The sequence below is a fragment of the Zonotrichia leucophrys genome, chromosome 1 (genome assembly GCF_028769735.1).
Source record: "Zonotrichia leucophrys gambelii isolate GWCS_2022_RI chromosome 1, RI_Zleu_2.0, whole genome shotgun sequence".
In the NCBI taxonomy this organism is placed as follows: Eukaryota; Metazoa; Chordata; class Aves; order Passeriformes; family Passerellidae; genus Zonotrichia; species Zonotrichia leucophrys.
In genome coordinates, this window is record NC_088169.1 from 87,386,488 (window position 1) to 87,410,107 (window position 23,620).

Consider the following 23,620-nt stretch of genomic DNA (forward strand, 5'->3'; position numbering starts at 1 on the left):
GCTGCTCTAAGCAGAGAAGGGGATGTTTAAGCCAGAGAGATAAATAATAAATAGATGTGTTTTGTAGAAAAGTGGTTTTTCCCTGTCTAAATTCTCTTGGAAGACAGCCACCTCCTTCCAAACGCTCTCTAGTACCCACGCATCACAGGTATTACTGTTTAAATCTCATAAAGAGCATTTTAAAGGACACAGAAGAGTTATTAAGAAAGTGAAATAGAAATTACAATGGATATTGAGTCAAAAGTGACAGTATGTGTCATTTTTACCCAGAGTGTGTGTGCACATAGGCATAGGAGTTGGGGACTTGTGTGTGTGACCTCCTTATGCGGTAAAGGGCTCCTGCATGAGCTACCCCTCATGGTGTCAGCAAGGGGTAGGTTGGATCCCTGTGTGTGTATAACCACCACAGGAGTTGTTTTCCCAATAAACCTCTATGCTGGGGATTTTTCTCAGACTGTGCTTTGCTAAGCTCTGCAAAACAGATTGTAAGGACGTGGTGGCATTGGCAGTGGTAGGTGGAGTTCCTCCCTCTCTGCAGGTCTCCAAGCTATAGGCAGTGCACTCTCCAAATACCAGCAACAGCTGTAGGCCTGGCTGGCTCCAGTTCTGCTCTTTAGTATCAGCAAGGACAGAGTTTGCCAGTGGTAAAGGCAAGGGAGAGAGAAGACATTTGCAAAGAAAGCAGAAAAATTTGCAAAGTGTTTTAAAAAATTTCAAAGAAAGTAAATAAAAATTCTGTTCTGCAGAGTTGAGATCTGCATTGCTCATGGACTACTGAGGAAATTGAATAAAGAGAGGAGGAAAAACACCTGTTTAAACAAAGGTGCAACATCAGCTCAGCCACTTCTGGTGCTGCAGAAGGTATTGCTACCATCCAGCTGCTGGTGCTTTCATTCTAGCCCTGTTAAACTGCACATGAAGCACAGAGCAGGCTGTCAGCAACCTGTCTTGCTGGCACATCTCCTCAGTGTGTTCAGTCTCAAACAAACAAACTTGAAATGCTCATGTCTTTGTCTCACAGACAGGACTTGCTGAGTCTTCAGGATTACTCTGGAGCATCATAGTTAAAATTTAAACACGCTTTCCAAATCCCTCCCATTAGAGCACCACAAATCCCAGCCTTGCTGCAGGGTAGGGAGAGTTTTCAGGGCTGTAACCAAATCCTGACCCTCAACTCTCACCTGTCTTCCAGGCCTTCCACTCTTAAGCCTGCCTTTGCACTTAACCATCACACTCTTACAGCCAGCTCTAGGGAAGGTCTGTGGAGATTCACCTGATTATACAGAGAATGGTCACTGTCAACCTCAAAGATCTGTGATCACCAGCACTCAAATCATGAGGTTTGATTTTAAAAAGTGGCGATAGATGTTGAATTTTCATTTACTCTTTGCCTGTTGAATTGCCTGTCCAGCTCCTTGTAATGGGGCAAAGACCCTGCTCACTTTCCTCACTCATTAGCAGGGGGTGCAGCCCCAGGGCACCACCCCTTCCTGACAACTCATGTTTGACTTGTCCTGTGCAGGATCCAGCTCCAGAGGATGTGCAGAAACTAAATCACTCCCTTTCTGCTTTCTATTTTTTTCATACACAGCAGGGTAGATTTACATCCACATAAAGTGCACCAGCAGCCAAGTCCTTAATGGCTCAGCTACATCTGTATGCAGGAGATGATGCCCAGTGGGATCAGTCTCCATGCTGGACTAGGAGTCCTCACCCCATACTGATGACTGCATAACACTGCTGGAGGAGAATCCAGAGCTGGAGGAAATTAATGACACAGCTGAGACACAGTTTGCTCACTCTTCCCAGGTAAAGGCTGTCACAAAGTCCAAACACACACCACAGTAGCCAGATTTGTGATTTGTATTTTATTTTCATTCTTTTTGCAAGCAAGAAAACCCTTGAATTAAAACAATCAGAGTTAATCAGACACCCCAAAAAATTCACCAGGTAATGGCTGTCAGGATGAGCAGCATAGCTTAGGCTGGAGTTAGTCCTGAAATCCAGCCTGAGATGTGTCCCAGCACCAAAATCCCAGGCGTGAGATGTGACTTTCCAGGTGTCTCATTATACCAGGAGCAATAATGCAGCAGCCCCACTATCCTAAGGCATCTTGCACTAGTGGGATCCCTGGGAGCTGAAGCAGTGGACAGTAAGGAAGCAGTCCAAGTCCCTGGAGAAATGAGAGCAGAAGAAAGAGTAACCCAGAGAGCAAATAATATGACCCAGATTATTAACTTTGGGATGCCAACAGTTTGGGAGCACAGGCTCTCACTAAGGACTCTAAAGGAAAGGGGTTTTTTGTTTGATCCACTATCTTTGTGTCACTTCAGCCCCTCCCCAGTAAGAGAAACTCTCCATACCCAAATATAATAAGCTGAAACTAGTACCATGAATTCTGCTTAGGGAGTTTCAGGGGCAGTCCTGGATGAAGGGAACATGCTGAACCAGAGATACACAGGGCTCCAGCAGGACACGGAGAAGTGGATGGGGGGCACAGGAAGGTCTGCACAGGGGGCTGAGGAGGGGATTTGCACCTACCTCAGATGCAGAAGACATTGTAGTCAGCCAGGGCCTGCTCCTCTGCAACAGAAGAGGAGGGATCCAAGTTATCCTTGCACAGAGCCAAGTGCAGACACCCAGGCAGCCCTGGCACCCCATGGTTGCACACTGACCTGGGCTGTAGTAGTCATAGACCCTGACATGGCCTGGCTTCAGGTTGGTCACCTCAATCTCCTGCTCCAAATGCAGGATATATGTGTCAGAGATATGGCTCAGCTGGGGAAGAGAATAAATGACAGTTCACTTCTGAGCTGTTCTTTTTATTCCTCACCTGAATTTGATCCTTCTAACTGACAATAACAGCTCTGTAGACTCAAACACTGGACTTCAAGATGAATCTTGAGTATACTGCTCTGCTAGCCCCAGTCCTGGATTCTCCCTAAAATTCTAGCATTACCCTCCACTCCTTCAGGTTCTCTAGCAGCACAGACATTACCTTGTCCAAGTAGATGGCAACACCTCCTTGTGTTTTCTCAGTTCTTCTCACAGAGTGTCCATGCTGCAGCTAGGACAGGAGAGAGCAGAAAGCAATTTAGTTTCGTCTTTTGAAAGCAAAGTGTGAAACATCCCAACAAGGTTTATCTGAGTTGGCAGATTTTCATTCACTCCCTTCCAAATGTATTTTGGACTCTTATCTCTTCAGGCTGATCTGCCTGCAGGGCCACTCAGCTCCTACAAACCCCAAGGACAAGAGTCTAGGGCACTTAGCTGACATGGGAATGCTGAGCTGATTGGGTCAGAAGTATCACCATCCTCAAGACTCACAGAAACAGGCAACAGTATGTGTTCAAGTTCATTGTGTGGCAGAGAGGAAGGGATGGTGAGATTGCTCAAGGAAGAGACAGGCAACACCTTCCTATACAACCTTCCCATACAGCCTTCCCCTCTCCATGGGCACGGATGGTCCTACTGACACCACATCCCTACCCTGATTCCACACATCTTACAGACATCCCAGATCCTGGAGCCAGGGCAAATCCAGTCGGTAGGGACACCTCAAGAATCACCATGTTGGAAGTGGATTTCTTCCCATTGTACCTTGGGGAGAAGATAAAAAAGAGTGTCTCTGGGGGAGAACATTAAAAAGAGAATCTCTCCCAGCTTTCTCTTCCCTTTACCAGCAGACCCTGTGTGCAGTGCCCTGAGCCAGGCAGCCCAGCCAGGTCTGGGGCCGAGGCAGTCACTGCTCCCTCTCACAGGGTGCAGAAGATGGGGCTGCACTGCCCTGAGCATCCCCAGTCTGAGCTGACACTGCACACCTCTCTCAGCAAGAGCCAAGGCTCTGCATCCTCCCTCCTGCTGAAACTTCCTGGTGCCTCCACTGCAGCCAAGAAGCATCCCTCAGCTCTCCAGCCATGCCCAGCTTTCCTTCCCAACTGGGATGAGATGTTTAGAGTCACCTGACATTGACATGGACAGTAACGGAGCGTGTGTTGTCCTTGGTGCAATTGACAGGCTCGGTTTTCACTTGCAAGGCAAAGGATGTGGAGTCTTGTGGGGAGGGTGTGTTGTACCTCAGCACCAGCTGCAGGGAGAGACAAAAAGACAGACTAAAACATTGATAATTATCTTTATGTCATCTATGACACCTTTTTTTAACACTGGCTACTCAACTCCTCAAGATTCGACCCCAGACAGTGAATGGATAAATGATATGCAGTAAGCACACTGATCCCAGTACCCAAAATAAAGGTCACTCAGATTGGAAACCTTCCATGGGCTCCTTCTCAAACTTTCAGTTGAGACTGTGCAAGTCAGACACACAGCAGTGGGATCACTATAAAGCATTTTCATCTTCCAGTACTCTTGAGAGCCATGGAAGCATCATGGTCCTCATATTTGGGCAGGTTCTGTTTCCTCCCACACACAGGTTTACTGCATTGGCAACAGGCTGGGGTTAAAGCACAGTCAATGCACATTTCCTTCCACAGAGGTGCAGCAGAGTTTTGGTTTTGACAAAATGAGGGGATGAGGGAACCTACCCGAGTAAAGACACAGCAGCTGCCATGGGCCTGCACCAAGAACTTGCCCGGGACCTCTGTCAGTGCTGCCTCCTGCACCAGCAGCCGGTTCTGGTAGGAGACCAGGAACTTCTTCCCAAAGCCTCCACGGGACCTCACCCTCACCTCTGCATCCCCCTGTGTGCTGTGTGTCAGTGCTGCATACTTGGCCAGTGCCTGCAAGGCCACCACTGTGTCCTGAAAATGAAAACACAATTACATTTGCATCTCTGACATCCAGAGACACTTGAAACCAGCGTCCTGAGGACCTCCACATACAAGGGCTCCTTTGCCCAAAGCATTTACACTTCCATACATTGTGTACATATCTTGCAGAAGTTCTTTCTCAAGAAACATCCCCTTTCCTGGCCATGAGTTACCTGAGTTGAGGCAAAGCCTCCATAGGCATTCTGCTGCCTGGTGAGCCAGGCCACGATGCCAGAGGCCATGGTGAGGTCAGACTCTGTGACATTTGGCTTGGAGAGCAGGGCCAGGAGGACGTAGGCTGTCAGCTCCACATCCACAGGCACTGGCTGTGACCAAGGGCTGGTATCGGTTCTGGGCTTGGATGAGGCCTGACTCCAGTGGATCTGCCCATCTGGGAAAGGAAGGTAGCAGAGGGACTCCTGAGGGGTATGAGGGAACAATTCCTGTGGCCTAGCCTCCTAGTCACAGTGGCTTGTGTCTGCAGAGACCACTGGGTAAACACCTTTAGACTGGGTCATCACATCACCAGGGCAGCTGAAAATCAATGTATTTTGCAATACCAAAAACTCCATATCCCACACCAAGGTGACATGCAAAAACTAATATGGCAATAATCTGCATATGCATTACCTCCCAGTTGTCCAAATTCTGTAGTGCCTTGTTTGCTAGGTCCACTAACAACCTGGTACTGGCCAGCTGTCCACTGGCCAGCCCTGAGGGTCAGGGACTAACAAGACATGGGGCACCTTGCTCTCCTCTCTGGCATTTTGCAGTCCTGTACAAGAATGCCCAAGTCTCCCAAACCCCAACCTCCACTTTAGAAAAGGGCAAGAGATCTGAAGGAAATCAGCACCCACACCACAGTGTTGGCAGCACACACCGTGAGCTCATTCAGTGTATGTCTAAAAGCTCTCCTTGGTGAAGGGCCTGGAGGGTGAGGCCGTGCTCCCCCCATCTGCACCTTACCAAGGGCTCAGAAATGTCACCTGTCCCTTCTCTGGCGTTCCCCTGGCTCCGAGGTCCCCGTACCTGCTCTGATTGCCTTTTGGTCAAGCACGTTGAGAAGCTCTTGTGTGCGCTGGGAGTCCTTAGCCAGGGCGAAGGTGTAGGCCAGCAGGGCCTGGGTGTAAGGGCTGGCAGCCTTGGGCAGGGCAGGAGCGATGCAGCCCAGAGCCCTGCGCACCACCGAGCTCTGCAGGGGAGAGGGACATGCTGCTGGTCACACACAAACCCCTGGGACACGAGCAGGAGCATGCACACTTTCCTGTGCCAGCACAGAAAGCACCCCATTCATTCACTGTGGTGACTCTGTGCCCGGGCCCGCACTCTCTATCAGCAGCCGCAGCATCTTCAGCCCTTGGTGGAAGGTGCTCAACAGACCTCCCCCCTGAACTGGTTTTGGGCTTCAGCAGTGCTCTCCCACTGAAATGAGCACCTTTCCTGAGGGAATAAAACCACCATGTCTTGCTTTCCCAGGCCAAACACAACAACAGCAAAATCACACAACTGTTAACAAGTACACACAGCCTGCTGAGCAGTGTGACTGTGTTTAATTCACCTTCACAGTGAATAATTGTACTGATGGTGAAAAAGGGGTGACCTGAAGGACATCTATTGCCAGAAAGAAGAATCATTTCCATCTGTCTTCCCTTTTTTTGCCTAAGCGCACTGCCTTCTGTTCCACCAAAAAGCATTGCTTTTTCATTTACTTTTCTGACTTCTAGAGAGCTTCATTTCTCAATTGTGTTTCTCCATCAAGTTAATTGATTTTTTATTTGCCTGTGCCACAGCCTAGTGACTAGCTACAATCCTTAGCACTTGTAAGAGCTCCCTCTTATTGTCATTACTTAACCATGCAGTTACAGCTGCCCTACAGCACTCCCTTCCCAGACTTCTGCTTTATTTGTGAAACTAAACCCTATTAGGAATTACATTATGTCTATTTACTTGACTGTGGGAGCAGCTCCACCCACCTCATGATCAGCCTCAGCTGGGTAGGAACAGCAAGAGCATGGAAGGAGTGGGAATTAACAGCTCATTCCTGGGAAATGGCCAGCATGGTATCTAACCATGCAGTCCAGTGGTTCCCAGTAGTTTAACCTCACCTTCTCCCTGCCAGGGATGTCATCCTCAAAGGGAGAGTTTTTCCTGAGAAGCTGTAAAATCCTCCTCACCCACTCAATTACTTTGCCCACGAGTCCCTCCAAGGTGCTCTGATGCCTGCCCCAGTGTTTCCACTAAGCTCTTTAAGACCCAGATGTTAAGGCAAGAGCATGACAAAGAATCCCAGGATTTACCTCTGGTGTTGCTCCTGCCTCCAAATATGCAGCAGTGATGTAGGCAGCCAAGGGGACTTCCCCATCTACACCTCCCTAAAAAAAAGCATAGACATCCAAAAAGCCGGGAAAATTAATAGGCAAATACTGAAGATTTTAAGGAGAGGTCTCATCTGTCCCTAGCTTGCTCCCTCTCAAGAAAGCACTACAACACAGGCAAGTGAATTTAAACAATTACCAGCACACATGGCAAGAACTGCTTGGTGCTGTCCTTCAAGGTACACTGGCTCCTACCTTCATGAATGTGTGGAAAAGTTGTCCCACATTTTTGAAGCAACCACTGGGAAGCTGGTGGAATTCCAGCCAGCTGAGAGCAGCCTGGATAATCCGGTTGTCCAGGTAAATGTATGGCTTGGCTTGGACAAAGCATTTAACCACAAATGCAGTCAGCCTGATTGAGGAGAACAGAAAAAAAAAGGCATGAAAGAAGGAAGAGAGAATCAGAGAGAGGTGGAGTGCATGAAAGAGCAGGTAGAATGAATGGAAAGAAAGAATCTAAGCAGAAGTTGGGGGGAAAAGTGGGAGTTTGAAATTGGTGGATCTCTCTTCACCTATTGTGCGATTTCTAATGTGCTGGTTCAAGATCAGTTCATCCCCAGGACTGGGGTGCCCTAGTCCACAAAGCTTCTAGAACACTTTGGATCCAATAGGACAGCAAGGGTTTCACGCTGGAAGCAGGAAGCTGCCCCCCTCCTGGCTGTCAGAGAGCAGGTAGACAGCAGGGAGAGAGCCCAGGGCTTACCAAGTATTACCATACTCATCCTTGGTACCAAATTCACTGTAGGAGCCATCAGGGTGCTGATACTGCAGCTGTATCTGGTACCCTGGGAAGCAGGATGGGACATGAGTGCTCACAGTGGTATTTGCAATGAAATTGCTGTGCAGGAATGGGATGGTTGAGTGCTCCAGGTGGAAGGGGAATGGGAACCTGGTACTGTTGGACACAGGGAAGGCAGAGGGGCAGGGTGGCTCTGTGGCACTCACCATTGCGCAGGAATCCTGCTGCCCTGGCCTTGATCTCAGGGCTCAGCTGCCTTGTCTTCTCCAGGTACTGCAGCACATAGACAACGGGGGCAAACAGCACCATGTTCTGCTCCCCACAGCCGTGGGGCAGCTGCACCAGGTGGTCCAGGTTCTGCAGTGCCAACCCCATGAGGTCCCCTGAGACAAAATATAAGCACCTTCATCACCTCCTAGGCAGTAAGATCCACCTCCTCCTACCTGTGACCATTCCCAGCAGTGCACCAAGCAAGGCAGGCCCAGCACAGCAATGTGGGGACTCCTCTGCCCAGCCACCTTATCAATTTCACTGTGCCCCTCATATGAGCTGTACACATTCCCGTCCTGGCAGGGAAGCTCATCAACACAACATTCTCTCCCTTGCTGCATGTTTTAGGTTGTCAGTGATCAGGAATCACAGCCACACATGTGAGAAGAACATGGCAGTGGAGCCTTGGAAACCTCAGAAGTGGGGTGTGGGGGAATTTGGGCTTTCCTTGGGCTAAACTCAGAGATATGAGATTTGCAAGGGTACTACCATAGCTTAGCTCCTTACCAGTGACTGAGACGGTGGCTCTGACTGAACCTTTAACCACATTTAGAGGCAGCACCAGGGACACAGACTCCTCTGCTGGATTCCCTGACACCAGTCAGGTAAGGTGTGGAGAGAACAAAAAGGAATAGATTCTGATGAAAAAAAGCCTTCAAAACCCCAGAAACTGTTCAAGGCTGTCTTGTGATAACTTCCGATTTTTCTGTCACAGAGGCTGTAAATCACTTCCAAAATCTATGTCCCATTCCACCCTTAATTTCCTCCATCCACCTCATGGTAACTGTGCTGTCCTAACACCCCTCTTTATAAAGAGGTTGAGAAGATTTTCTCCTGGAAACCCTCAGGGGTCAAAGTTACCTATTTTTCTCTGCAGAAGTTATTCCATCTCATTTAAGATTTCGGTTGCAGGTTTGTCTCCTCAATGCTCCTCATGCTCTCAAAATCAGCTGATGCCCCATCATACACCATAAAATTCAAGACAGGAACAGCAATCCTAAGCCATGACCTCCAGCCTCGCCATGTTCACTAGTGTGGTTTTATTTCCACAGGTGAAAAAGGGCTCAAGCTGTCATATTAGCGCCAGGGATGTTGATGGTTAAAGAGCAGACCTCCCCACGTCCCTGCCTAGGAGAAAGCCCTAGCTGGCACCACAATTAGAGTACACTTCTGTAGCTTCATCATGCGGACAGAGGAAATTGTTCAACAAATTTCCACCTGTTGAACTATTCTGGGTTGGATACCAGAAGGTGGTTGGACAGAAAGAGAGAGATGAACAGGGCGAAAGAAGAAAGCAATCCATCTACCTTTTTCGGGACACAGGATGGAGCTGTGAGCCTTTTCTACCAGCACTCCCTCTGGCTGTTGGAGCACATAAAAGTAGCATTTTAATGAGCACTCAGGAGAGAAACAGGATTACAAGTGGATTAGAAGAAGGTATGTTCAGAATCCTAGTTCAGGGTGGACAGTCAGCTGGAGTATCATCATTATCACACAAAAATACAAACTACTTTCAACAATTTTCACTTCAGATCAGAAACCAGCATGCATTTTCAGAATATCCTAAATTCTGAATATCTGTGAAAATGGTGCCCTAAGATTCAGCAGAGAACTCAGGAGGCAAGGACATAAAAGAGTGTTTAAAGTTTCCCATGGTATGAAGTAGAGGACATCCCTTTACCTTCTACATCCATCAGCCCTCACGGCTGAGCCCAGCTTAGGCCCTGAGATGATAATTGCACATTTTGAACAGCATTTTGAATAGTAATTCCCAAAATTAACACACACAAAATCTGGGAATTGCACAAAGCCTATTTGAGGCTTAGGTAACATAGCAGCTTGACTGACCCGGACTTGAATGAGCTTGGTGATCGTGTCTTTCTGTCCTTGTTTTGGGACAAATGGTATCTCCTCACCACAGAGCTCTTTGGAGGCCACAGCCTCTGTGCTGAGGGTGATGTTCACAAGCCCTGAAAATAACACACATTTAGGTGCATAAGACACTTTCTGAGGAAACACTTCCTGTTAATACAATAGACATCACCTGCTGACAACAAAAATATTTATCAGAGCCCTATATGTTTTTGTACCTCCTAACACAGCCTTGTGAGTAACCATGACCACAGGATATGTGCAAATAACTACTCTGGGTAGCAAAGCAAACAGCTCCTCACTCTATGTCAGCTCTTACAAAACACCCCCACCTTGGTCCCCTCCCTTCCCAATTCCATTACCCCACCTCCCTGTGCTTCTCACCCAGCTGCTCAGCTGTGACACTCCACTGAAAGGTCTTGGCTTCCTCGGCACACAAACAGCTGCTGTAGGCACAGCCTTTGCATGGCTTCAGCTGGAAGCGTGCAGACTCCTCCAGGGTCACTTGGATCTGAAGGGGCAGAAGGGATGGCAGGTGGCAATAAATAAACATCAACAACACAAAAAGGAAGCCTACAGAGGGTAGAAGCAGGGCACAGCCTGAGAGGAATACGCACAGATTGTTTGACTAGCCAGGGATCAGATTGGAAAAGCTAAAATCCTGGCAACCTGGTCAGGGTTATCAAGGGCAATGTCTGTGTTTGTGCTTGGGATTGCCCCAGCCCACAGGACCTTGCACTTGGCCTTGCTGAACTTCATGGGCTTGCACAGACACAACTCTCAAGCATGTCAAGGATGCTTCCTTATTTCTCTTTTTAAAAGTGAGAGTAGTGTTTTGCCTTTTCCAGTCAGAGGGAACGTCACTGAATTGCCATGATTTCTCAAAGGGGATTTGGAACTGGATAATCTTTAAAGTCCCTTCCCCTATGAGTCTATGATCACAGGCCACAGGTGTCAGCCTGCTTTCCTTGCAGAGGATATCAGGGCTCACCTACCCTCATGCATTGCTGCAGGTTGTTGGAGACTGTGGCCTTCAAGTTGAAGGTCTCACCCTGGACCACAGAAGATGGCAGCGGCAGCTCCACAAGAAAGGGCTTGGAAACAATCAGCCAGGAGGCTGGAGCAAACCCAAAGCCATTCCATCCTGTGCAGAACATTCCTGCTTTCCATTCTGTGATGGCGTCAGGCACAGTGACAGTGATGCTCTTGTTCCCACTGGGGCTGGAGAGAAGTGGACAGCAACAGAAGCATTTAATTGAATGATGCCACGCCAGGTGACCTGCTCTGTGTTCTTCTCTGCAGAGCACCCCATCCCCTCAGTCCAACCCCTACTGAAGTTGCAGCCCTTGCAGGGTAACAAGTCCTTGTACAAGTGGGGACACCATCTCAGGCGCTTCTACTGACAGAACACTTGGGTCAATAGGGCCAATAGGCTGCAAGATGCCGTCATTTACGGGCAGCACTTGCCCTTTGCACATCTAAAAATGACTTACAGATGTCCGCAGTCTTATTTTTCTGGCCTAGAAATGGAGAACCAGAAATCAACAGAGCAACAGGACGAGCAGCAGTAGTTCTTAGCAGATAAGGTTGATCCAGCCATTCTCTTTCCTGTGAGACACTGACAGCTTAAAGTGCAGCATGAGAGCAGGGCAGAGACTTGTCCTGTGCACACATCACAGCTTTTGAGAGGACCAGACTGTTCTGCAGCTGCCACCACAGCCCACACAAAAAGCAGATACAGCTAAAGGTACTGGTATTATTCAACTTATTTCACCGTGCATGTACAGGAAGGCAACACACACAACACAGAAACTTTTGGTGGCTCGGATCAGGTTGGTGAACAAGCCCCAGAGGAAATATCTGCTGCTAGAAGTGAAGAGGTAGATGTATCTGTAAGGACAGTGGAGGTGGGAGAGGGCAGATGTTGATAGGAAATATACTCAGGATCTGGCCGGAGCATATTTCAGTCTTCAGAGGACACACAAGAAAATCTTGAGGTCTCAGATGAAAAATCTCCAAAAGCTCTCTCAGCAGACTCTGTGTAGACATTGAGCCTTTCTCACAGGACACAATTTTCAATCCTGTGAAAAACTTCTATGGACATCAGCTCCCCCTGGATACCAGGATACATCTGTGACTACATTTTGGGAAATGCAAGCCCACAGGACTACCAAAAGCAGAGTATAGGCAGTAAACTATGAGGTTTGCTAAACATGAGGTTTGCTGCACCTCATGTTTTCTATCTTCCTATGCCAGTCACCTCTCATGGATGACCAGCACTCCTAGTAGAGGAAAATGCATTTAATGAATACACCAACTCCAGCAATGAACAGCCTACAGGTATGAGCCCCATGATGTATGTCTTTAAGTGTCTTGCACAGCTGCCTCTGATCTAAACTCAGCTGCATCTGCTGCCTCTCCCAGCCATACAAAGTGACCCAGGCTAAACCCCCACTGCCCAGTGTACTCACCCCACAGAATACAAATCCCACAGCCAGGTTTGGTGAAAATGCCTGTGTGCTTTCTCCTCAGCTGCAGAAAAAGGTGGAAACATAGTGGGCTGGTAGGTTGATGTCAGATGCTCTGTTGGAAAGAACAAAGACCTATAGTCACCACAGGGTCCTCAGGTCCTGGTTAAGAGCAGAGGAGCTCCAGCACACCTCAGGCTGCAGCAATTGCAGTCAGCTCTTGGGAAACATGGCAACAGAACAAAATGTGCTGTCCCAAATTTTAAAATCCCTTGCCTCATTTCAAATGTCAGAGGTGCTTTAGGGCTTATTTGCACGTGGAGGCACCATAGGACAGGCAACATTTCCCTCACTCCAGAGATAAAACCTGGGACCAGACATCCCACTAACAGCCCTCACATTAGCACAACAGGTTTAGGGACAGGAAACCCTCTTCCTCCTCCATTTGCACTTACAGCAAGTGCTGCCTCTTGGCTCAAGTCCAGGACTGCTTTCACATGAAAGACTAAGCCTCCCATGTAAGAAGAAAGAGCTGTCAAATGCTTACTGTTATACAGTTTATGGGGCTGGGCAAATGTCAACATGGGCCTGGAAATAGATATTCCTCTTCCCCGCAGCATAGTTGCCAATGGAGTGCTTGGGCATACTCTGGGTTTCTTGATGTTGGTGTTGGACATAATTTTCAGCCCCATTTCCTGTAGGAAAAAATTAATCTTTAGAAGATTGTCCTCTCTTCTCTGCCCTCTGCCCTTGTGCCTTCCCGTCCCCTCACACAGTGGGGCTTGGCTGTCTCTGTATTCTCTTGCTTCATTCTAAGAAGGAATAATTCAGATCCCCCGCAATGGGCAAACAAGCTCTTCTAAGGTAATTCATCTGGCCTGAGTCAGCCAAATTTATTCCTTTCAAACATATGGTCATTTGGGTACCATGCCTTCTCTGCCTGCAGCGTGCAATTGCTCATGCTATGAAGATTAAACAAATTGTGTGAAATCCAATTAAAGTAATGAATAATCCTTGGCATCCTGAGTCACACAACCCAAGTGTGGCAATCACACAATGATTTTTCCTTATACATTTCAAATCACCTATTCAAATATCAAGGCCTTAAACTGCACCTGTTCACTGTCTTGTCTGCAGCAGCATCCCTTGGATATTGGTAAAGTCAGGGCCCACATTTCCCTCAGTTCATGAATTATCTCAACCCATCAAATCAACCATTTTTACCCTGAATGCTGTAAACACATCAGGCTCATCGGAATTTGGGAGCCCACATGAACGATCGTCTTCAGACACTTGGCGAGGATACCTGGCATTATAAACAGATGGGAACAGCCCATAGATCTGAGAAAGCAAGGGGAAAAAAATCAGTGCAAGTTAAACCTGGCATTCCCTTCCTCTCCCACATCCAAGGCCTGTTTGAGTTGATTCTGGCTACTGTACATGAACATGTGCCAGAAAGCCCAGGATCACTGTCACTCTTCCTGGGCTCTCCTCTGAGAGTGCCAGAAAGCCCAGGATCACTGTCACTCTTCCTGGGCTCTCCTCTGAGAGTGCCAGCACAGAAGCTGTTTTACCACCAAGTGATGCTCAACATCTTCCTTAATCCCTAATCCCTACCCATCCACACTGGGAGCACTGCTGATCCCTCCAGGCCATGCTTTCAGTTTCCTGGAGGTAAATTCTGCACAGGTGCAGTGGCCTCCCTCCCACATGGTGTCAGGAGGGAAGGGAAAACGTCAGGGCAGGCTCCCTCACCGAGTTGCTGCTCAGTTCTTTTCCTGGCTTCCTCCAAAAGGCGCTGGGATCCACAGCCCAGACTGCACACGTGGAGCCAGGAGCTGCCTGCAGGCGGAGGCCAACCTGTGAGCCAGGAAGAGTCTCTGGCGCAGAGAAGCTCAGCTCCACCTGGACGGGAAGAATGCAGGCAATGCCTGAGTGATATTTCTAAGGGTGGCCACCCACCACTTCCCAAGCAGGGAAGGGACCTACATGAAGAAGAGTTTCCAAGGACCTGCCTTGGATAGACAGCCAAGGAACCTCCCAGGGACCCCCAGGAGGTATTTTGAAAAGACAGCACTGAGGTTCTAGCAGGAAAGATGCCAGAGGGGGAGCCATCAGTGTGCACATGGAGACATTCCTGTGTCAGAGCACAGCTCTCTCTTCTTTACCCAGCAAACCAGCCAGCCATGGTCACACACCTCACAGCTGTCTTATGAAGGCCCTCCTTCTGGGACCCCAGATCAAAAATAAGCCTAGTCCTTATATCCAGGCTCTTTGTGGGATTGGCCTCAGTTTCCTGAAACTCCTCCTGTTCTTGATTGAATCTGACTGTCTATGGCAGACAAGCAGCTGTGGAACTGGGCAGCAGGGGTGATGCCCTCTCAGAAATTCACCTTTGGAGTGCAAGACACAGCCAAGAAAGCAGATTGCCAAGGATGTCACAATGACCAGATGTACTCAGCCCGTTCTGGATGGCCAGAAAATCCACTTCTTCCAGCATCCACTTTCAGATGCCATCCCAGTACCACATAGTAGCAATTCTAATTGCTGCAGCAGCAGAGCAGCCCTGAGCTCTCCTGAGAACCACACAAATGATCTGTGCTGGGCTGGATTATCTATGATCCTGCCAGGCTGCAGTTGCCCATGGAGACAGACAGCAACTCTCTGCCTTTCCCAAACACTGCAGCAGCCCCCACAATGCTGAGCACACACTTTCTCCCAACATCACAGCACACCTCACCAGTCACAAACTGCAGTTCCTGTGACAGCATCACACACAGTGTCAGCCACACACAGCAACACAGCTCTCCTTTCATGGCAGCAGACACGTCCCTGCTCACACATTTAGTCACAGCCTCAGACACAAACCCTACCTTGTTTCTGAAACACGTGGAGACACTGAAGATGGCAGAATCAGCAATGATTTTTCCATTAGGGAAGATGACATAAACAACAAGTCTTGGAGCTGGGGCATAGGTCAAGCTGAACGTAAGAGGGATGGAGAAGGAGCCTTCCAGCACTAGATGGAGGAGAGGGAAGATTGATAATGAAAATAGAGTCTGATCATCTTTGCCATTCTGCATGTGCCTGTTTAAATCCTTTCCTCCTTTACTGAAGTCTTTCAAGACCAAAGAGATTTCTGGAGACTGCTGAAACAATCAGCACATCTCTCAATCTGGTATTCAAGACCAGCAAAAGACTTTTCTGTTTATTGCCTTGGGGACACAAAACAGTACTTTGGAGTTCAAGTTTGGCTCCACAAAGAGTGAGATTCTCAGATATCATTCAAAGCCTCCTCTCACCCATCTCCCATCCCACCACCAACAATGAGATGACCTTATCCCAGAATACTTATAATTCAGGAATCAAAAAACAAGAGCTGAAGAAATAGGCAACAGTGGGTCAACAGACACCAAATTTATAAAATGTGGCATCCTAATCATCCAGAGTATTTGGAGACACTGTTGCCATGGAGAGTAAGACTGCATTTTCGTGCTGCTCGCAGGAGCAGCAGCAAAAGGAGACTTGAAGACAACAGAGGCTGAGCCTATGGGCTGGGAAATGCTGAATATTCTCTTGGTACAAAGCAGGAGGGCAAAGGGAACATGAAATCTGGAAAGGCACAGGGCTCTGACACAGCACACAAGTGGTGAGCCACCCCTGCATTGCAGGGAGACTTACACCATTTGTCCAGATAAGAGGGGATGCCACAGACCCCTGAGTGCTTGCTATGGCATGACACTGGGGAGTGCACTTACTTCTTGGCAGCCCAACCCAAACAGTCTGCTGACCTGCATGGACTATCCCTCTTTTCCCTGTGACCTAGAGAAGAACACAGAAAGGGGTGGTCACACAGTCACATAGCCTTTGAGATCACTAAGAAATCCTGAAATTAAATTGGGATATTAAATGGGCGCTGGGGGAGGAATATTAGCTTTATTTGCTCTCAGCTAGTAAGGAGAGCTCAGAGATGAAGTGGGGCAGGACAGGTAAGGCCAACACCTGCCCTGCACCTGTGCAGAGCCTAAAAGAAAGGCTCTGCCTTTGTTGCTATTACTGCAGTACCAGAATCAAAACCAGTTCCATGATGACTGGAGGAGCTCCCTGTCCTGGCTTGAGCCAAGACTTTGAAATGTCAGGCTTAAACCTCTAAGAGACGCTGATCTTGGGCCCTCAGCTGTCACCACTAGTGCTTCCCCAGAAACTCACAAAGTAGGAAAAAATGACACGCTTGGGCCCATGCTCCAGGTCTTCCTCATAAATTTTGAAGTCCACCTGGATAGACTGTGTTTTATCACAGGGCATTGTCTCTGGCACACGGATGATAGAGAGGAAGCTCTTGCTGGTACTGTAGAATGGGTGTATGAAATAAGAGGCTCGCTGGTAACTCAAGTCAGCTGTCCCAGGCTCTCTGTCTGAATCTTGATGCAGGACACTTGCCTGGTGAGACAAAAAGCAAACCAGTTAGTTTCTCTAGTTAAACAATTCGGCTTCAAATCACCTTTGTTAGACAATCTGAGCAATGCCAATGACAGGTCTCTCTGTGGAGAGCTCATGAGGAAAGCAACCAGCACCTGGAGAATAAGCTCTCAAGAGGGAGAGCCAAGATCTAGAACATGCTGAGGTGTTTCAGGTTTGAGTTACTCTCCCTTGGGAAGGAGCAAAGAAGATGTTTGTGGGACAGTGAATAGCTCTGACATGCACACATACCCCTGCCATAAGACCACCCTTCCTCACTTACCTCCAGGGAGGCCAAGGTCCTGTTCCAGGCAGAGGTATCCAGGCTAAATGAAGCTGTTCCAGAGTCCCCAGTGATGTACTTCTGCCTCAATTGCTGCTCAGCACAGTTTACTACAAGGAGAACTTCTTTGTTCTTCAGTGCTTTGCCTTGGTAATCCATTACTTTAATCTGAGAATATCATGGGGAGCAAGAGAAGTGCAGAAGAATCTAATTAGCAGATAGAATCTCTGGTTTCCCCAAGTTAGGAGCAATGTTTCCAAAGACAGCAAGATCACTCTTTCAATCACTAATAATTTTATCAACACTGCCACTGTTCCTGTCATATTACCACTACCATGTTCATTCACAGAATCACAGAAACACAGAGTGGGTAAAGTTGGAAGGGATCACAGTGGGTCATCTGGTCCAACATTCAGTGGTCTCCACTCCTTCACAGCAGAAGACTTCCTGGCTGCTGAAATTCCAGATGTTTGAGTTTGCCCCCCCCCATATTAAAGCCCATAGCTGCTCCCCCTCATGGGTTATTTGGTAAATGGCAGTCTTGGGTGTTATTCTGACAATGGACAATTCCAGAGTTTTGTTTCTGGAAGTCATTTGTGCCCTCCCAAGCCTCTGGCTAGTGATGGGGTCAGAAAATACAGTAAGTAAAGTTTACTGTGAAATATTGCTCTCTCTCCTTCAAAGAACTGAAACTCGGAATTACCTTTCCTCCGTACACCTGTCCAGGGTGGTAGTAAGAATTCACATCATAAAACAAGGCCATCCCGCCAATCCTGGAGATGAGTAATTTGCGGGAAGCATTGACCTGTATCTCTGAATGAAAGCAGCAAGACAGAAACATGAGAGAGGGAACAAGAAAGCCAAGCACTCCTCAGCAATTTCCCTGCAGAGTGACCCACTGGTAATAGGGATGGATACGTTCAGCTGCACACACATTTCACATCCCACTGGTGATCTGCCCAAGATTCTGGGTACCTGGTCTTGCTCCCACTTAACTGCCAGCTTTTAGAGAGCCTCAGCACCTGACACCACACTCAGAGTGAGTGTGTCATGCCCTCAAGAGCTGCTGTCTCTGTCTCTATCTGTGAGGTTACATAGCAGGCCCCAGTGGGCTCAGGAGGCTCGGATCCCTTGCTAGCCTGAAAGTCTCCAGTGCTTTTGGTCAGATTCACATCTTCACCTGCCTCCTCCCAGGCAGCAGAAATCCCAGGGTTACCTGTGGCATCCTCCACCAGTGAGGCCTCTGCAGCTATGCTGTCGCGATAGTAGCGAAAGTCTCGGCTGAAGGAGGACAGGCTCACGTTTGTGGAGAAGCAGCCTGCCTCATCTGTCTGAAAGTACAGGGAGGAGAAAGAAGCTCTGAGAGAGGCACTTGCATTAGATGTTATGGGAGAGGCAGAGGAGCAGTGGCATGGAACCCCTGCTCTTGGGGTGCTTTTTCTTTTGGCATTGCAGCCCAGGATGTGGAGCAGGCACACGATGAGCCCAGTCACAATCATTAGGCGCAGCTGCTGATGATTGTGTAGCAGCAGCCAAGCAGCCAAAACAATGTGTTAACATTGCTGTTACTTCAGCTAAAAGAGTCAGCAGCCTTGTGTTACCCTGAGGCTGAGCACAAATGCCCCTGAACACAGCTCAGCTCTTCCTAGGCATCTCACCTGGTTGCTGAATTTGTAACACAGATCGGGTTTGGAAGCACTGGGCAGGAACGGTGCTATCTTCTGACAAAGGCTCACATGAACCATCCCCTGGACGCTTTTCCCACGAGTGTATCTGTTTGGGGGAGCAGGGAGAGGAAGAGACGGTCACACACAGTGGGAGAACACATGGCCTGCTTTGCACAGCCCCAGAGACCCCTCCCTGCTGGATACTCACACTCTTGTGCCAGAGTGGCAGCCACACAGCAGGCCCAGGACAGGGCTGTGCAATAATGGGAGATCAAGGGCTTTATGATATAATTAGCACCAAACTAAATTATTTTGGGTAACTAGAGTGTTGTAACTATATATCAGCATCACCTGCAATAACCCCAGGATGTACTGAAGCCATTCATCATCTTATGACCAGAAAACATGGGTGATTAAGAAAGTGTCTTCTATTAAAAAATCACCTTTACATGGAGCTAACTGTAGCATTGTCCTTGGATTGTACCTGGGGTAATTCCTTTTTCCTCCCTCTAGTTTCCACTTGAGCATAATCTGGAAAAGCTTCCCATCATTTCCCATGAGTTTATTCTTCAGGGAGATGAACCCCACATGTCTGTCATGTCCTGTCCCACAAACAGTTGCTTGTCAAAGGGCAGGCTGTTCCCCCAGGTTTTGTGTGTGGAGATTTGTGGAGTGTTTTTAGAAAAGAGGCATTAGAGTATCAGAATGATAGTTACAGGAATGTTTTGTGTTGCCTCAGGGTGCAAACAGCTGCCATGGAAGGTTCTGGCTTCCTGTGACTGAAGTGTAGTAAACTTGCCCTTTAGCTCCTCATGGTTTCCCATCCAGCTTGTGCAAATCAGGCCAGAAATGAGCACAGGGCCATCCCTCCAGTCAGATCCTCACCTGCCACATACCCGGAGGGGGAAGGTTGTCTCTAGTGCATAAATCTGATTTGGGGCCTCAAAGATCACTTCAAATTTTGGCAGCACTGGAAGGGAAAAATAGAGAACTGTAGGAAACACCGGCCAGGGACAGCCTTCACAAAGAATTAACATAAAGGCAGACAATGGTGGCATAAGGGACAGGAAATGGAGAAGGAAGGTGGTGAGAAGGGAAAGGAAAGATTTTCCAGTATCTTTAACAGATTTGTGTGTAGGCCCTGGATGATTTGCTCCTTCCCAAACTAAAACCAAACACACCCGTGACCCTGGTACTTCTGGCAACTATTTTCAATGAGAGAAGGCTGGCCTCCCAATACAGCTGATAAGGGAATGAAAGTGAAGTAAGAGGCCACTGGACTGCATATTCTCTGGAAAAGTCTATCCTAAATTGCCTTGTTTTATCTGACTCCAAGATCCACTGGAATCAGCTGCGCCAAAGGTCTGGGGCCATGCACAACACTCCTCCCACACTCTAAGCCAAGGTCCCAAAGCAATCTCCTCTCCTGAGCCTCAGCTCAGACTCTTTTCTATGACTACCACTTTTGCTCCTGGGATGGTTTGGAGGAATAAACACCCTGCTTCCTGGGCCAGGAGTGCAGGGTGCTGCCAGGAGCTCAGACAAAGCCCTGTGTGCTCGTACCGCGCTCCTTGACGGAGAAGCTGCCGTAGGCGCTGGCGCTGGTGACATTGATGAGGTACGTTCCCAGCTGGGGCTCCTCACTCAGCTGGAAAGACAGGTCTGCAATGCCATCCTGAGGGACCACCTTCTGCCACTGCTCTATCTGGTTGTTCTTAGGGTCCTGCACCCACAAGAAAGAGGGAGTTGTTCCAGCATCTCACTGATCCACATCCCATAGAAACTGATCTTCAGGATTTCAGTGTTGTGGACTACCAGGTTCTATAGCTAAGGAAATGAGGTTTGGTACAGACTGATCTGGAAATTTGGAAGAGATGATGATGCTCAGATTCTGCTCCCAGCATCTGAGCCTCCTTCTGCACTTATTAAAACTCTGATTTTAAGCAAAGATTCTTCGCAGTTCTAACTTTCTTTCATAAGCATCTAAGTTTTCTATTTATTCTCTTGCAGGTCTAGAATAACAGATTTCTACTGAAGTGCCTGGGAGCATAACCTAAAAGAGGTGCATAAAAAAGAAAGTAAAAGGAGTATGTTCATTTAAACATTTAACATCCAACAACAACAACAAAAAGATCTACTATTCCACACAGAGGTCTGTAAAATCTTCCAGAAACTGAATATGTACCGCACAGTGAAACTACTGCCATCACCATTACTCTAACATGAAATTTCAGCATCACTTACCAGGAGAAACAGGGAAATCTGGGGAGGAAAAAACGCAAAAACATTAGAAGAGAGAAACATATGCCAGCACCACACACAAGGTACTTCAGACTCAGGACCCTCTCTGAAGGATGTGCAAAGTGATTTGGAAACGTAAGAGCATTGGCAACAATACAAAGGAAAAAAAAGGCCACAAACAAAGGAGAAATAGCAGGTCGGTTCATTACAGTAAGGTGTGAATAAAAGGAAAGGAAAAACTAATCTGGAGGTCACACAGTACTTACTAATGACTTCCTGACAGAAAAACTCAGAAGTCACTACCCAAACAAACATAGTTCTGGTTCGGGTATGGTCTTAAGAGGGTTACAGATGTATAGGATCACATAATTTGGAATAACCCTTTGGAAGCCATCTAATCCAACATCCTGCTGAAACATGTCTTCTTGAGCAGATTGCTCATAGCCTTCTCCAGCTGAGTTCTGAACATCTCCAATGATGAAAATTCCTTTTCTGGACATATTTCCACATTGTTGCAATCAAAAAGTTTGTCCTAAAAATGTCTAAACAGCACTTCTCACATTCCATCTTGTAGGGTGCAGGTTAAAAGCACCCTTCCCCACAAGAAGGAAAACCAGATTTACAATCTGCTCACTCCCCCTGTGACACCATCACATCAGGAATCAATGTCCCATTCTTGCAGCTGCCTGATCATTCTACCAAGATGGGCAAGAGACATGCACACCTCTGCCATCTCCCAGGCAGCTCCTATTGCCCTCTGCATACTCATAAAGCCTGCCAGGGGTGAATGTGGAAAAGCTGGAGCTTTGGCAGCTGAGCAGGGTGGAAGGGAGGTAGGATGCATGCATGGTACAAGGCAGCCTCTCCTGCAGCCCCCAGGACGCGCTTACCGAATCGTTGAGTGCACGGAATTCCTCATCCAGAGTCACAATGCGAAATTTCACTGAAGAAGGAAATCAGGGGATATGTTATCAGATCTCAGTTTTTCCCTACAGATCCCTGCTCCATGTGCTTCCCCAGCTTCTGTCTCCATTCTAGACACGCTTGTGGTAATGTCTGACACAAACATTCCCGCATGGAAGGTTCCATTGACATGGTTATCGTTATCTACTGCCTCCTGCAACTCCACAGGCATCACAAATCAGACATTACAAACACTGAAAACACCATTCAGCAAGAGATGTGGTCCCAAAGCCTTCTGCTAGGGCAGTTCATGCATTGCAGGGCATCACAGTCTTTCCACATGGTGCAACCAGCAAAGAGCCTGGGACCCTCAGCTGCTCCCATTTACATCTCACCTGTCTCCCCGGGTTCATAGATGGGCTTGTCTGTTTGGATGATGGTGCCATTCCTGGACTTGCTGATCAGGACCTTTTTCTGCTCCTCAACATTGACCCCATCTCCTGTGATGGTCAGTTTTACAGTGGCAACCTCCTCTGTGCCATCAGCTGGAGGTGCAACCTGCACAGCCAGAGAGAGGAGAGCGAGCACACAGGTGATCTTCTGACAGTAAAGAGGAACAACTCACTGGTTCCCTCCCACTGTGCCAGGAGGGAACAATTAGCAACAACCTCTGAAACCAGGTCACATCCAGATCTCACACAGTCCTGCATGCCATGGAATCTCTCCTTTTTCCCACTTGTGACAAGCAAGCACCTGACAGTTTTCAGTCTTTAGACTTCCTCAGGAAGATGGGCAGATGACAGAAAGGTGAGAGATGCTAGCAGATATTCAAAAGAGAGAGATCAAGCAGTTGCACAGCCTCAAATGCTAGGCTTTCAGAGCTACCCAGCGCTTACAAGCAAGAAATCCAAAGTAGAAAACACAACCAGAAAGACTCTGGATGCCAAGGACCCCAGCAGCCTCAGCAGAGAACATGCAGTATAACAGAAGGGATATTGCTTAGACATGTCTGCTTTATCCCAGACCTTTGCTAAGTTCTCACCAACAGTAAATAACCTCCAAGATGCTGTTTAGAAAAACAAGCATATAAATTTCCATCCAACTAGTCTTCAGTAGCTCCCAAGAGCTGAGTTGCTGCCTGACTTCAGGTGCTACAGAAACTGCAGTATGTCCTGCAAGACACTATTTCCCCGAGCTTTGGCTGTGAACCTGCACAAGTCCTTCAGAAAGAGCTAAAGCTGCTTCATCTGGCCTGTAATGGAGGAGAGGGACACAGGTGGTATCCTGAACTCTGGAAGATTTTAACAAATGTAAACTTCATTTCAAAATTCGATTCAGAAAGGAAATTCAGTGCTAACCAACAGGCTGTGTTGGGTTGTGCATCCCTGGACACCACCCATTCCCCGTCCTGAAAGGCTCACACCAGGACAAAGTAGACCCCAGCCATGTCACCCCTGGTTGGGAGTAACACAAGCAATTTCTTGAAAGGAAAATCAGTGATGGCATTTGCCTAGGGTGGCTCACCCAGAACTTAGTGCACAGGAACGTCTTCTTCTTCTGGATGGTTTCTTGCAT

General features: G+C 47.9%; 1 protein-coding gene across 1 annotated transcript; it reads right to left on the minus strand.

Moving 5' to 3' along the window:
- Positions 1 to 1,965: 1,965 nt before the first annotated feature.
- Positions 1,966 to 23,620, minus strand: LOC135451517 (alpha-2-macroglobulin-like protein 1). Its single transcript, XM_064720808.1, has 35 exons — positions 23,570 to 23,620; positions 22,441 to 22,603; positions 22,033 to 22,085; positions 21,146 to 21,163; positions 20,465 to 20,624; positions 19,787 to 19,871; positions 18,893 to 19,007; positions 18,451 to 18,565; positions 17,938 to 18,047; positions 17,235 to 17,402; positions 16,703 to 16,933; positions 16,252 to 16,315; positions 15,367 to 15,512; positions 14,249 to 14,398; positions 13,718 to 13,834; positions 13,041 to 13,188; positions 12,497 to 12,608; positions 11,021 to 11,246; positions 10,410 to 10,536; positions 10,002 to 10,123; positions 9,461 to 9,515; positions 8,661 to 8,744; positions 8,090 to 8,266; positions 7,848 to 7,929; positions 7,340 to 7,496; positions 7,067 to 7,141; positions 5,799 to 5,961; positions 4,943 to 5,160; positions 4,545 to 4,760; positions 3,963 to 4,087; positions 3,510 to 3,600; positions 2,999 to 3,067; positions 2,676 to 2,778; positions 2,542 to 2,583; positions 1,966 to 2,173 (listed from the first exon to the last, which is right to left on the minus strand). The coding sequence occupies exons 1-34, from the start codon at positions 23,618 to 23,620 to the stop codon at positions 2,543 to 2,545; spliced, it is 4,137 nt and encodes a 1,378-aa protein (XP_064576878.1). The 3' UTR covers positions 1,966 to 2,173; position 2,542.

Bases quoted from the DNA above. Each gene is read 5' to 3' on its own strand.
- LOC135451517 (XM_064720808.1), bottom strand. From the start codon at position 23,620: ATGCAAGAAACCATCCAGAAGAAGAAGACGTTCCTGTGCACTAAGTTC. The intron at 4,761-4,942 runs GTAACTCATGGC...TTTCATTTTCAG, and splicing joins GAGGCTTTGCCTCAACTCAG to GACACAGTGGTGGCCTTGCA. The intron at 2,584-2,675 runs GTCAGTGTGCAA...CTTCTGTTGCAG, and splicing joins CTATGACTACTACAGCCCAG to AGGAGCAGGCCCTGGCTGAC.